The sequence below is a fragment of the Bufo gargarizans genome, chromosome 2 (genome assembly GCF_014858855.1).
Source record: "Bufo gargarizans isolate SCDJY-AF-19 chromosome 2, ASM1485885v1, whole genome shotgun sequence".
In the NCBI taxonomy this organism is placed as follows: domain Eukaryota; kingdom Metazoa; phylum Chordata; class Amphibia; order Anura; family Bufonidae; genus Bufo; species Bufo gargarizans.
In genome coordinates, this window is record NC_058081.1 from 709,237,509 (window position 1) to 709,251,274 (window position 13,766).

At 47.7% G+C, this 13,766-nt stretch overlaps 1 protein-coding gene across 1 annotated transcript; it reads left to right on the forward strand.

The window, feature by feature from the left end:
* The first annotated feature begins 540 nt into the window (after positions 1–540).
* On the forward strand, positions 541–13,764 carry LOC122929096 (ficolin-1-like). Its single transcript, XM_044282555.1, has 8 exons — positions 541–701; positions 830–934; positions 1,090–1,143; positions 2,510–2,548; positions 2,871–2,998; positions 3,952–4,081; positions 12,253–12,387; positions 13,333–13,764. The coding sequence occupies exons 1-8, from the start codon at positions 629–631 to the stop codon at positions 13,578–13,580; spliced, it is 912 nt and encodes a 303-aa protein (XP_044138490.1). The 5' UTR covers positions 541–628; the 3' UTR covers positions 13,581–13,764.
* Positions 13,765–13,766: the final 2 nt, after the last annotated feature.

Below are 13,766 nucleotides of genomic sequence, written 5' to 3' on the forward strand. Positions count from 1 at the left end.
GGCACATATGAACATGGGACCAACACAGAGGCCTTCAGCTGCCAAGTAACAGGTCAGCCAGTGTCATAGGTATAAATCTGCTGACAAATGCCCTTTAAGCAATATATCAGTTTTGCCCGGAGTGTTCCTTTAAGGGTCCATTAACACGTCCACAAAATGGGTCCGCATCCGTTCCGCAATTTCGCGGATTGGGTGCAGACCTATTCAATTTCAATGGGGCCGGAATGTGCTGTCCGGATCCGCACTTCCGCATCCGTGCTTCTGTTTCAGGAAAAAATAGAACATGTCCTATTCTTGTCCGCAATAGGCATTATCTATTATAGTGCGGTCCGAAAATTGGGGAATGCACATTGCCAGTGTCTGTGTTTTGCGGATTCGCAAAACACGGACGTGTGAATGGACCCTTAAGACTATAAGCTATAAGTAAATATCCTAGTGTAATCAAGATGTCTCCATGGTGATAATGAACTTCCTGAGTCCATTGTTTCACATTATCTGGAACATCAGGAAGAACAATTCCTACCGGGCGGGGGACTGTTATTTAAGCAGCAGCTGTGCCACAGATACGACAAATATATACTGTAGCCGAGGTCTGCACAAGGAAAGGCGAGTATACCCGTCACTTATCATGAAGACTTGCTGGTTCACCTTGCTCTGGGTCTCTGTGATGGTTCTCAGCAATGCTGAAGACTCATGTCCAGGTAGGTCCATCAGCCGCAGACTGGGTAGGTCCCAGGTGGATCTGCGACCCCCACACCCACACCTAGGTGATCAGTGTTCAGGAATGACCATTACAGCTCCATGTCGTTTCTTCCTACCTTCCTATCAGAAGTGAAGATAGTTGGACTTGGAGACTCTGACAGGTTGTCCATCCTCAGAGGGTGTCCGGGAATGCCTGGATCTCCTGGACCGAAGGGAGACCCTGGAGAAAAAGGTAAGTGTCAGATTGTCCTGAAATATTGTACTTCAGCAAGAGCAAAGGTAGCACGAACTGTGACTATGTCTTATTGATTACCGTTTGAAGTGGAATTTTTTTGGGTAAAACTGTCCCTTTAAATCTTACGAGGGCTTATTTTTTTATTTTTTTAGGAGAATGTGGTCCTTCAGGAGCCATCCGGAAGATGGGACCAACGGGTCCAAAGGGTAGGAAAATCAAAAACTGTAGAAACTAGAAGTTAGGCGTCTTGCACACGAACGTTTTTTTTTTTTCGTTTCCGTTCCGTTTTTTGCATTCCGTATACGGAATCTTTCATTTCTATGGGTCTGCAAAAAAAATTAAATGTACTCCGTATGCATTCCGTTTCTGTATTTCTGTTTTTCCGTTCCGTTCAAAGATAGAACATATATTATTGCCCGCAAATCACGTTCCGTGGCTCCATTCAAGTCATAGGGGCTGTAAAAAAAAAAAAACTGAACGGATATGGAATGCATCCGTATGTCTTCCATATCCATTCTGTTTTTTGCGGAACCATCTATTGAAAATGTCATGCCCAGACCAATTTTTCTATGTAATTACTGTATACTGTATATGCCATGCTTACGTTTCCGTTTGCGATCCGCAAAAAACGGTAACCAAATGAAAAAAAAACGGAATGGAAACGGAAACACTACTGAAACAAAAAACGGAAAAACTGATCCGTTTAAAACGGACCGCAAAACACTAAGAAAGCCATACGGTCGTGTGCAAGAGGCCTTACATGGTCTGATGCCAAATGCGTCCAAAACCCCGTCCACCCCTGGTGACCAATGGTTGCATAATTTAACCCAAAAAATGTACGGCCATTGCCTGCCACGGGAGGTTGTGGTATGGTCACATGCGGTCGGCCACACCAAAACATTTTAAATATATATTTAGTCCCCTTACAGCGGTCTGGTGGCCCCCGCCAGTCTGGAGTGATGACATGTTGTATCACCTGACCTCTGCAGCCAATTTTGGCCTCAGCAGTGAGGCTAGTACATACAACACATACTGCTGTGGCCAGAGATTGGCTGCTGTGGCCATGTGGTGCTAAGGCTGCAGATTTTAAGAAACGGAGAACCCACTGAGTATCTGGCAGTATTGCGCGGCGGCAAAATCTATGACAAATGGTGCGATTTTGTGGCTTACGTCATATGCTCCGGGTTCGCCGCAGATTTCACCCTTGGAATTAAAAAACGTTTAAATCTGCAGTAAAAAAAAAAAAGCCTAAATTGACATGCTGCGCATTTAACGTGAAGTGATATGCAGATCCTGTTGCAGAAATTGAGAAATTTTATTAACCCATGTTGGACAAATCATAATGCGGTTTTCTTGCGGTCGCTGATTTTACAGATTAACACAAATTTATGTAACCTGTTTCAATTGTAAAAACTGCAAACTCATGGAAACCCTTTTTAACTGCTCTGCAACCGCTACGTGTGAACATAGCCTAATATCGCCACCGTTTTTAGATCAGATTTAACCAGCCGCACATGTAAAATCTTCTTTACCGTAGACTAGGATGACTATTTTCACTTTTGTTAAATATAGGTGAAAAGGGAGAAGCGGCGACGGAAAAAGTATTTTATGGTGAGTGGAGAAAAACGACCATCTTAAAGCACTGCGCTATGGAAATGCATTGAATTCCGTATAAAACCTAAAAGGATGAGCTATGGATAGGAGGGGGAGGGGAGGTGAAAGCAGGGGCTGTGCATTTCTATGAAGCCTGGGTGAATCGGTGACAAACTTTACTTGATAGCAATGTCCCCCCAGCCGTGTCAAAACTACAACTCACATCATGCCCTGACAGCCTACAGCCATCAAGGCATGATGGGAGTTGTAGTTTTGCAACAGCTGGAGAGCCACAGGTTGTAGATCACTGCAACATGAATCACAATTGTACATTTTTCAGCTGCCCGCGACTGCAAGGAGCTACGAGATCAAGGGGAAGTGCTCAGTGACTGGTACACAATATACCCAGATGGCAGCGCCCCCCTCAGGGTGCTGTGTGATATGCACACAGATGGCGGGGGCTGGATTGTAAGTGGCTTTGGCAGTGTATAACAGAATTTGTTTTCTGTTTTCTTCATGCTTTCATACATGGCCTCATTCACAAAAACTACTAGTAAAATTGTCTTGGTTGCCATGGACAACAAAGGCCGCTTTCCTAAATTTTATTCATAGGCCTCATTCACCATGCTAACAGTGAAACCTTCTTGGTTACCCATAGCAACCAATCAGAGCCCAGCTTTCATTTTTCCACAGCAGTTTTAAGAAATGAAAGCTGCGCTCTGATTGGTTGCCATGGGCAACAAAGGCAGTATCACTGTTAGTTTTGATAGAGGAGGTCTATGAGATAAATTTTTGAAAGTTTTTTTTGTTGCCCATAGCAACCACAACATACACTTAGGGGACCCTGGTCTCTGTTGTTAAGCCCATATCAACCAATCACAGCACAGCTTTCTTTTTTCAAGAGCAGAATATGACATAAAAGTTGTGCTGTGATTGGTTGTCATGGGCAACGGTTTTAATTAATCCCCATCCCCATGTGTTTCAGTCCTCTGCTTGCGGTCTGTGAATGAACAAATCCTTAAAAACCACTGCTAATCTTGTGGTGTTTGTTACAATGTGTCAGCAGACATGTATCAAGGATGTTCTTTAACCGGGGGCAAACATTCTGTTCACTGCACTGGCGCTGTAACGAATAAAGTTGGCCAAGTGTGGCCTGTTTGACCCCTGGGACACCCACCTCCTACTAGTTACACCCCGGATATCAGCATGGGTGCCTTTAAAGCCATATTATGCCGTTTGTAAGGGAGAATTCTTCCATAATATGATGAAATAGATTTATTATGTACTGATACACTGGTACAAATCTTCAGCTGTTGGAGCAGGGCTAGGTCAGGACAATGCAGGCAGTAAGGAAATGTCCCTGCTTGAAATGATACATTTCCGTATATTGTTAAAGCACAGACTACTACTCCCATCTCTAGGTTTTCCAGAGACGTTGGGATGGTTCGGTGAATTTCAGCCAAGACTGGAAATCCTACAAGAAGGGATTCGGCAGCCGGCTGACAGAGTTCTGGCTGGGGAACGACAATCTTCACATGTTAACATCTGCAGGTGACGTCTTACACCCACCTGTATACAGATATACAGAGACTCTTCTTCCCTGTCTGTCAGTACTGTGTAGGTCGGGACAATATGGCGACGTAGTCGCACAACATAAAATCGCAATGTCGAGCTGCTACATTGCGCTTACTCTTAGGGTGGTTGCAACATACAAGGTGCCGCCATCCAACACTCAGCGAAAGTCTGACCCTGCTGGATTTCTATGTGATATTTTCTAACTTAAAGGGATTGTCCAGAATTAGAAAAACATGGCTGCTTTATTCCAAAAGCTCATTGCAGCATACGGGTAGGCTACCCGACACTGCTAGATTTGAGTGTGTAGTTCCCTTTAAGCCAGTCAGGCCGGTTACCGGCAATCCTTATCACAGCCAGCAGAGGGAGCCCCCAGTTCAGTATAAATAGGCTAGGGCCTAGCTCAGAAGGTTGGAAGTTTCCAGACTCAGTACAGAGAGGGTTCCCCTCCTGAGTCCTTATGCATAGAAGTCAGAAGGGCATAGCTAATCAGCCTGAAGACACAGAATACCACAGAGGCCGATCAGAGAAAGCAAGAGGTACTCAAGATAACAGAGGAGGTACTAGAGAAGGACAGATTCAAGGGTACGCCAGATAAAGGGCATTAGACCTTGGAGAGAAAGTCACATATGAGTCAGGACCCAGTCAGGAATAGTAAGCAAGCCGCCTGTACTGCATCTCCTGTAATCAACACTCTGTATAATGCCTTGCTAAGACCGGCCATTCTGTAACTCCCAAGAACCACCTGTATTGCTATAAGAAACCAACCGTCTTTTATGGAACTGTGCTCTTCCTGTGTCCATGTATTATCCTGACTGATATTCAGTAAAAGTTCCAGTTTTTGTTGGTTATCCTGTGCTTGCTTCATTCGTCCACCATACTTTACACGGCGTGTCACCGTTTAATTGACACTGGCGTCACGAACTTTTAATCATCTGCCTGTTCCAGCATTTGCCCCAATTGAAGACGACAGTGGATCCCAGGTTAGTGGTCGATCTGCACTACAAAGCCCAGCACACACTACTGACCCCCTGGGACACTGCATCGCTCTTTTTGGCGTCACGAACAGGATCCGCATACTTCTACAGTGCAGAGAAGTGTGAACTGTGTGCTTTAACTATTCCACCACCGTATTACAAAGACTGTACCCTTTATTTCCAAGCCGGTGGATTGAAATTGTGCCTGGTAGGAATCAGAGACGCTGTACTGTGTTGCGCTACCCCCAGAGAGAAAATCGTACTTGTGGACTGTGATTTATTGGACTTTGCAACACCCTGCTTGCTGTCAGGGAATCGTGATCAAGATGGCCACCGGCCGCCTGGAGTAAAGTTTCCCGCGCTGCTGAGGACCTCCGTGGGCGGATCCCTTCAAAGACACAGAGAATCCCGCCCTCTTCATCATCGCACCGCCGCGGCCCTGCTTTTCCTGCGTCAGCAACGTCACCGCGTACACAGGACGTCCGGAGTCTCACGAGATTTGGCCTGCGCGAACCCGGCGATACCGGTAAGAACTTGTATCCGGAGGGAAGGGGATTGTTCCGGCCCCTTTAGTCACCAGCGGCCACCTCGTAATAAGGAAACATGTCAGATCCGGGAGTTGCCGAGCGGCCGGACCCGGGAGAGCTTGCGGCTCCTAATCATCCTATAGCCCCCAGCATGATGCCCTTTACCATGCCTTACTATTTTGGGGCCCCATGGTTTCCCCGCTATAACGGAGAGGCCCATACTCTAAGAGACTTTAAAGAAAAGTTGCTGGCCTTATTCAAACTGTACCCCATAAATGCCGATCAGCAAATGGAAATCTTGCTAGCGCAACTGGAGGGGGCTGCCCGCAGAGAGGTATTATCCTGGCCTGCTGCGGAACGGAGTACTATAGAGCAGATATTCACCCGCCTCAGGGCCACTTTTGAAACGAGGACTGCCTCAGAGATAAAGATGCACTTCTTTGGCAAGAAACAGAAGTCCGGTGAGTCCCTCCGTGACTATGCCCTATCACTTCAGGAGGCTTTGGGGGCTGTAATTCAGATAGATCCCAAGGAAGCTGATAACCAGGATCAGACCCTGAGGGAACAATTTATTACCGGAGTGTCTAGTGAGCAAATAAGGACCCAATTAAAGATGCTGTCCGCCCAACACCCTAACAGTACCTTTCTGGACTTTAAAGAACTGGCTATAAAAATTCTGGGGTCAGCAGTATCTACAGAGTTGAACACCCCACCTGAGTTATCAGCCTGCAGGTCAAAACCGTTTATCATTAACCGAGCTGAGGCCGGTCAAGCTGTTCAGGCTACAGCTACCGATACTATCGCCATGCTGACAGAGCAAGTAAATCACCTCACTAAAAGCCTAGAGAGAGTGTGCAGAAAAATGGAGGAATGGGAAAAACCTATGATGTCAGAAGAGGAGTTCCTGTCACCCTCTAAGCCGTTCCCACCTCCATACCAAGAGACTCACCCCAGGGATCCTGGGAGGCGCAATAGGGGGCGCAAGCGGCCCGTGTGTACATACTGCAAAAAGATGGGACACACAGAATCCACTTGCTGGCAGTTAAACGGGCAACCCCTGAGGCTGAGGACCACCCCTCGGGAGGTAGAACACTAGGTCCAAAAGATCCAAATTGGATGCCACGGTATGTAGGATCCCATCCTAAAATCAATGTGGAGATTAACGGGGTCCCCTTTGAAGCCCTATTAGATACTGGGTCTCAGGTCACTACTATTCAGCTGCCCGCCTTTGAAAGATTCTGGGACACCAACCAATTGACCCAGCCGCCTGAATCCTGGGTAGAGATTATCGCCAGCAATGGCAAACCGGTAAAGATCCATGGATACTGGGAACCCACCCTGCAGGTGGGAGAAGTAACCTTGCCTCAACAGGGGGTGATAGTAGTACAGGCTGGCGACAGAGGAGGACATCCTGTCATTCTAGGCACCAATGTCTTCAAAAACTGTTATGCAGAAATACTTGCCGTATTACACCAGACTCTGCCCACCGCTTCCTCTGCATCCAAGAGGGTGATTCAAAAGACTATCACTGTGTTAAGTGCCCAGCAGAGGTTTGCTAACAGGAAAGGAGAAATTTGTACTGCCAGGATTCGTGATAATAAGCCTGTGACTTTGCCTCCTAATTCCCAAACTCTCTTATGGTGTCGTGCTGTCCTGGGAGTCCAAGGCCAAGATTATCCAGCCCTGGTGGAACCAATCCAGATGGAGAACTACCCTTACGTGAGAGCTGCCAAGTGCCTGGTGAACGTCTCCCAAGGTAAAGTACCTGTCCGTCTGATTAACCTGAGTGATCATCCTGTTGCGCTTACTAAGCATGACCCTGTTGCCCAGCTTTCTCAGGTGTTCTTCCAAGACATCATCCGTCTTCCAGTGACAGAAAAGCCGCCAGCTGTAGTCAGCGGATGTCCGCCGGTGCCCCAGTCACAAGTGCCCTGGTGGGAAGAGCTCCATGTCGGGGACGAGGCTACCCCTCAACGTCAACAAGAGGGGATACTACAGCTTGTCAAAGAGCACCACCAAGCCTTCAGTAAACATGCTACTGATTATGGAGAGGTTAGTGCCATACAACACACCATACCTACTGGCTCTCATCCTCCTATCAAGGAGAGATACAGACCCTTACCGCCTACTTCCTATCAGACTGTAAAGGAAATGATCCAAGAGATGAAAGACTCTAATGTAATCCGGGACAGTCGTAGCCCGTGGGCGGCACCCCTGGTCCTTGTAAAGAAGAAGGATGGTGGTATCCGTTTCTGCGTGGACTATAGAAAAATTAATCAAATAACCCACAAAGACGCGTACCCACTGCCCCGCATTGAGGAGTCACTAACTGCTCTGGGCTCCGCTGCCTATTTCTCCACGTTGGACTTGACCAGTGGCTACTGGCAAGTACCCATGGCCCCGGCAGATAGGGAAAAGACGGCTTTCACCACTCCCATGGGCCTGTTCGAATTCAATTGTATGCCGTTCGGGTTATGTAATGCCCCAGGAACTTTCCAGAGACTAATGGAGCGGTGCTTGGGTCACAAAAACTTTGAAACAGTGCTGCTGTATCTAGATGACGTCATTGTGTACTCAAAAACATATGAAGACCATCTGAAACACTTAGCAGAGGTATTTGAAATCCTTATCAAATATGGCCTGAAGGTAAAGCCATCCAAGTGCCACTTGCTCAAACCTGCGGTAAAATACCTGGGGCATGTGGTAAGCGGAGAGGGCATACAACCTGACCCTGATAAGTTAGCGGCTGTCCGTAACTGGCCGGTCCCCACTACCGTCAAAGAGGTGAGGGGTTTCCTTGGTTTTGCCGGCTACTATAGACGTTTTATCCCCCATTTTGCTCAAATAGCCGATCCTATCCAGGAACTCTTGAGGGGGCAGCCCAAGAAAAGTCCTAGAACTCCAGTGCCCATTGAGTGGAATGAAGAAAGAGAGATAGCGTTCCAGTTGTTAAAAAAGAAACTGACTGAGCCTCCCGTGTTAGGTTATCCAGACTACAGCAAGCCCTTCCATCTGTATACTGATGCTAGCAAGCGAGGCCTGGGGGCTGTGTTAGCCCAGATCCAAGAGGGAAAAGAAAGAGTGATAGCTTATGCAAGCCGCTCCTTGAAAGGAGCTGAGAAAAATGACCAGAATTATAGTTCCTTCAAACTAGAGTTCCTGGCATTAGTGTGGGCAGTGACGGAGAAATTCAAAGATTATCTAGCCGCTACCCCATTCATTGCATTCACTGACAATAACCCTCTGGCACATCTAAATACAGCTAAATTGGGGGCTTTGGAGCAAAGATGGGCCTCTCGCCTCGCCAACTATGATTTCTCTGTAAAATATCGTGCTGGACGTACTAATGACAATGCTGATGCTTTATCCAGACTTCCCACAGAGACAGCTCCTGATGATGGGCGAGATGCTTGGGAAGATGTAGAAATGCCGGCCTTCTACCATAAGTTTGCTCAACAGGATCAGGCTCGGGCTACCAGTAACAGAGCTGCAGTTCCTTCACCCTCCAGTAGGCCTGAACTCAAAGAAGAAAGGTGGGTGAAACTACAGTCTGAAAGTAGAGTGCTGGGTGAATTGTTGGACTTCATCACCAGTGGCAGAACCCCTGAGAGGATTCGGCGTAAGAGTACAGATCCTGAGCTCATCAAACTGTGGAGACAGCGCCATCAGCTCTTCATACAAAAGGGCCTGTTGCTGCGGAGAAGCCTAGACCCAGTGTCCAACGAGAGGGTGCATCAGATTCTCATACCCCGACGAGATGCAGGTATGGTGTTGGAGATGTACCACAATCAATCCGGTCACTTTGGGGTCCAAAAGACTGAGGCAAATATCCGCCAGCGGTTTTACTGGGTGGGCATGCGAGAAGACATGGAGAAGTGGTGTCGAGAGTGTGTAGCCTGTACCTTGAAACGAGGTGAACACCATGATCAGAGGGCACCACTGAGACCCATTGTAAGTACTCGTCCTCTTGAACTTGTCGCCATCGACCATGTGAAGCTGGAACCTAGTCGCTCAGGGTATGTGTACGCTATGACTATTATTGACCATTTCACTAAGTTTGTTGTAGCGGTGCCTGTGAGAGACCAGACGGCCAAGACTACAGCCGAACTGTTCTGGAAACACTTCCTCCTGCCCTACGGTTGTCCAGAAAAGATCCTCACCGATCAAGGTCCTGCTTTTGAGTCCCATCTGTTCCATGAACTGTGCCGCCTGCACAACTGCAAGAAGATCCGGACGACGGCCTACCATCCGCAAGGTAATGGATTGTGTGAAAAAATGAATCAGACCTTGATAGAGATGCTGAGGACCGTGCCTCCTGAAACCAGGGGAGATTGGCCTAATCTGTTGCCACAGCTCATGTTCACATACAATCATACCATACACTGTTCCACCGGGTATACCCCCTTCTATTTGATGTTTGGGCGCCAAGGGTTATTGCCTGCTGACCACTCCTTGGACGTACTCGTACCTGATTGCATCAACCCATTACCTAATACCGACTGGGTTGCTGAACACCAAAGGCGATTGAATACGGCCCAAGCTATTGTTCAGGAACGTATGGACTATGCTAGAGACCGGCAGCAGAGAGACTATGACCAAGCAGCCCATGCAGAACCCTTGACAATAGGGGCTGTGGTATGGTTAAAAAATAACCGCCGCACCAGTAAACTGGACAGTAAATGGGAACAAAGTCCCTATGTTGTCACTGCAATCCCAAATGTTGGAACTCACACTTATGAGATCACCCGGGAAGGCAGGGGATCCCAAATTGTACACCGAAACCGGTTAAAGCTCTGCCTGACACCAGAACCCAGTGCCGAGAGTTCTATCTCTGAACCCCCTGTGTCAGAGTCATCAATACGGCCCGAGGATCCTATGCAGGCTGTCCGTGATCTAAGGTATGACGCTGATCCCATGCATTGGCTTCTGACACCATGGTTGAACTTGTTGGTGCCCGCTCCGGCACCTACTGTACCTTCACTTCCAGAAGAGCCGGTTCAAGATGCCCCGGATCCAGCTCCCCCTCTAGTGGATCCTGTTGTTCCTGTTGTTCCTGTTGTTCCAGTTGTTCCTGACCAAGGTCTCACGGATGGAGATCCTCCTGTTGCTCCTCTCTCTTCTACCTCGTTGCTAAGGGAAGAGGAGACCCCTGTGCTGAGAAGGTCCACCCGGATAACCAGGGGACGTCCGCCAGTCCATTTAGGAGACTTTGACTATGCTGGTGGTGTCTCCCCCCGAACAGTTGTTAATAGAAATAGCCTGCTTGACGTTTGTACGCAAGAATGGACTCCTCCACGTGAGCCCTTGCCTGTTCTATACCCACGGGGAAACCCTGTGTAGTTCCTTATTATACTTCAGTCAAGGAAAAAAATAGACTAACCTGGTTCACCTTAAGTCCGCTGTGCCAGGTTAGCGGCCGTGTCTAAGAAGAAAGAAGACGCCCCTTTTTCTTGCGTCATTTATTGCAAATGTTATATTTTTGTGTGAAATCGTTGTTTATTATATTTATAATGCCATGTTTAACTTATGCATCAGCTTATGTTGGTTCAGGCATGTGTGTGAGTACGAGGCCTTACTCACGTTAAAGTCTGGGGGTGTGCAGCATACGGGTAGGCTACCCGACACTGCTAGATTTGAGTGTGTAGTTCCCTTTAAGCCAGTCAGGCCGGTTACCGGCAATCCTTATCACAGCCAGCAGAGGGAGCCCCCAGTTCAGTATAAATAGGCTAGGGCCTAGCTCAGAAGGTTGGAAGTTTCCAGACTCAGTACAGAGAGGATTCCCCTCCTGAGTCCTTATGCATAGAAGTCAGAAGGGCATAGCTAATCAGCCTGAAGACACAGAATACCACAGAGGCCGATCAGAGAAAGCAAGAGGTACTCAAGATAACAGAGGAGGTACTAGAGAAGGACAGATTCAAGGGTACGCCAGATAAAGGGCATTAGACCTTGGAGAGAAAGTCACATATGAGTCAGGACCCAGTCAGGAATAGTAAGCAAGCCGCCTGTACTGCATCTCCTGTAATCAACACTCTGTATAATGCCTTGCTAAGACCGGCCATTCTGTAACTCCCAAGAACCACCTGTATTGCTATAAGAAACCAACCGTCTTTTATGGAACTGTGCTCTTCCTGTGTCCATGTATTATCCTGACTGATATTCAGTAAAAGTTCCAGTTTTTGTTGGTTATCCTGTGCTTGCTTCATTCGTCCACCATACTTTACACGGCGTGTCACCGTTTAATTGACACTGGCGTCACGAACTTTTAATCATCTGCCTGTTCCAGCATTTGCCCCAATTGAAGACGACAGTGGATCCCAGGTTAGTGGTCGATCTGCACTACAAAGCCCAGCACACACTACTGACCCCCTGGGACACTGCATCATGACTGCAGCATACGACTCTCCTGAAATACTCTGCACTGCCTTGAGACTGCCCATCCCAGAGCAGTACATGACTCTGCTGAAATACTCTGCACTGCTCTGAGACTGCCCATCCCACAGCAGCACATGACTCTGCTGAAATACTCTGCACTGCTCTGAGACTGCTCATCCCACAGCAGCACATGACTGCTAAAATACTCTGCACTGCTCTGAGACTACTCTAAAGATCAGAAAAATCGGGAACACAACTCTCATTCTCTCACCAGGTACTTGGGAGCTGCGAATCGATCTGCAAGATTTTGAAACGGCCAAATATTCGGCCAAATATTCATCCTTCAAAATCCTTGGAGAATCCGAGAAGTATAAGCTGATACTGGGAACATATACTGGTGGGAATATGGGTGAGTGCTCGTCCGACTCAGATTTAGGGCCCATTCACAAAACCGTGTTTTTCTTTCCGCATCCGTTCCACAATTTTGTGGGTCGGAAACGGATCCATTCCTTTTAATGGGTCCACAAAAGATGCAGACAGCACACCAAAAAAAGATAGAACATGCCCCATTTTTGTCTGTTTTGTGGACAAGAATAGGCATTTCTATCACAGGGCAGGACTTTCCGATCAGCAGAATGTGGAACGCACGCGGCCGGTATCCATATTTTCCGGACAGCAAAAATGGCTAGGGTTGTGTGCATAAGCCCTTAAGCTGTTAAAAAATGGTCTGTTCAGTCGTATCTTTGTTATATTTGGTCCTTGGAAAACTGGGTGACAACCAATATGGCCGCCATCCAAGCTTCTACAAGGCTCCCAACTTTTCTCTAGTCCCGATTCTCTAATCTAGTTAGGATCCATTCACACTTCCGCAAATGGGTCCGCATCTGTTTCGCAATTTTGCGGAACGGGTGCGGACCCATTCATTCTCTATGGGGACGGAATGGATGCGGACAGCACACAGTGTGCTGTCCGCATCCGCATTTGCGGAGCGCGGCCCCGATCTTCCAGTCCGCAGCACCGCAAAAGATAGAATATGTCCTATTCTTGTCCGCAGCTGCAGACAAGAATAGGCATTTCCATAGGGTTTGCCGGCCGGGTGTGTTGCGATCCGCAATTTGCGGGTCCGCAACATACCACGGACGTGTGAATGGATCCTTAGATACGGATTTAGTGTATACACCACTCAGTAAACGGATTGGTCTGTCAGGCACCTGGCCATGTTGGGTGACAGCATCTGCGGAGGCTGTAATGGCGGCCATATTGGGTGTCGCTATTATACTGGTACCGGTTGTCAGGATAGTAGATGTCGGAGACTTCTCAGACGCCATTTGCAATAATTCCCTCTTTATTTCAGGCGACTCCTTCAGTTTTCATAAGAATGGATTGTTTACCACCAAAGACCAAGACAACGACAAACATGGCGGCAACTGCGCCCAGATATGTAAGGGAGGGTGGTGGTACGTGGACTGCCATAACGCCAACCTGAACGGATGGTACTACCTGGGGCCCCACAATGACACAGCCTTTGGCATCAACTGGAGGCTTGGCAAAGGGTTCAACTACTCCTACAAAGTCTCTGAGATGAAGATCAGGATGGTGTAAAGCGGGCGAAGGGCCCAGTGACCACAAGAAGAACCCGGGCAGACGCCAGGCAACACCAGATGTGGAGCTGAAAATACTTCCCTATGAATTTCCCTTTTGCATCACTACCATTTGTATGTTGGGGGTTATCCTCTGAATTTGTAATCGGTCAGGTGTAGTGCACATTATATCTCTGATATGAGGAGT

What these genes read in the sequence shown, in the direction of transcription:
- LOC122929096 (XM_044282555.1), top strand. Translation starts at nt 629, where the DNA reads ATGAAGACTTGCTGGTTCACCTTGCTCTGGGTCTCTGTGATGGTTCTC. An exon ending in TGCTGAAGACTCATGTCCAG is followed by an intron (nt 702 to 829) that starts GTAGGTCCATCA and finishes CCTTCCTATCAG; the next exon opens with AAGTGAAGATAGTTGGACTT. An exon ending in GGGACCAACGGGTCCAAAGG is followed by an intron (nt 1,144 to 2,509) that starts GTAGGAAAATCA and finishes TGTTAAATATAG; the next exon opens with GTGAAAAGGGAGAAGCGGCG.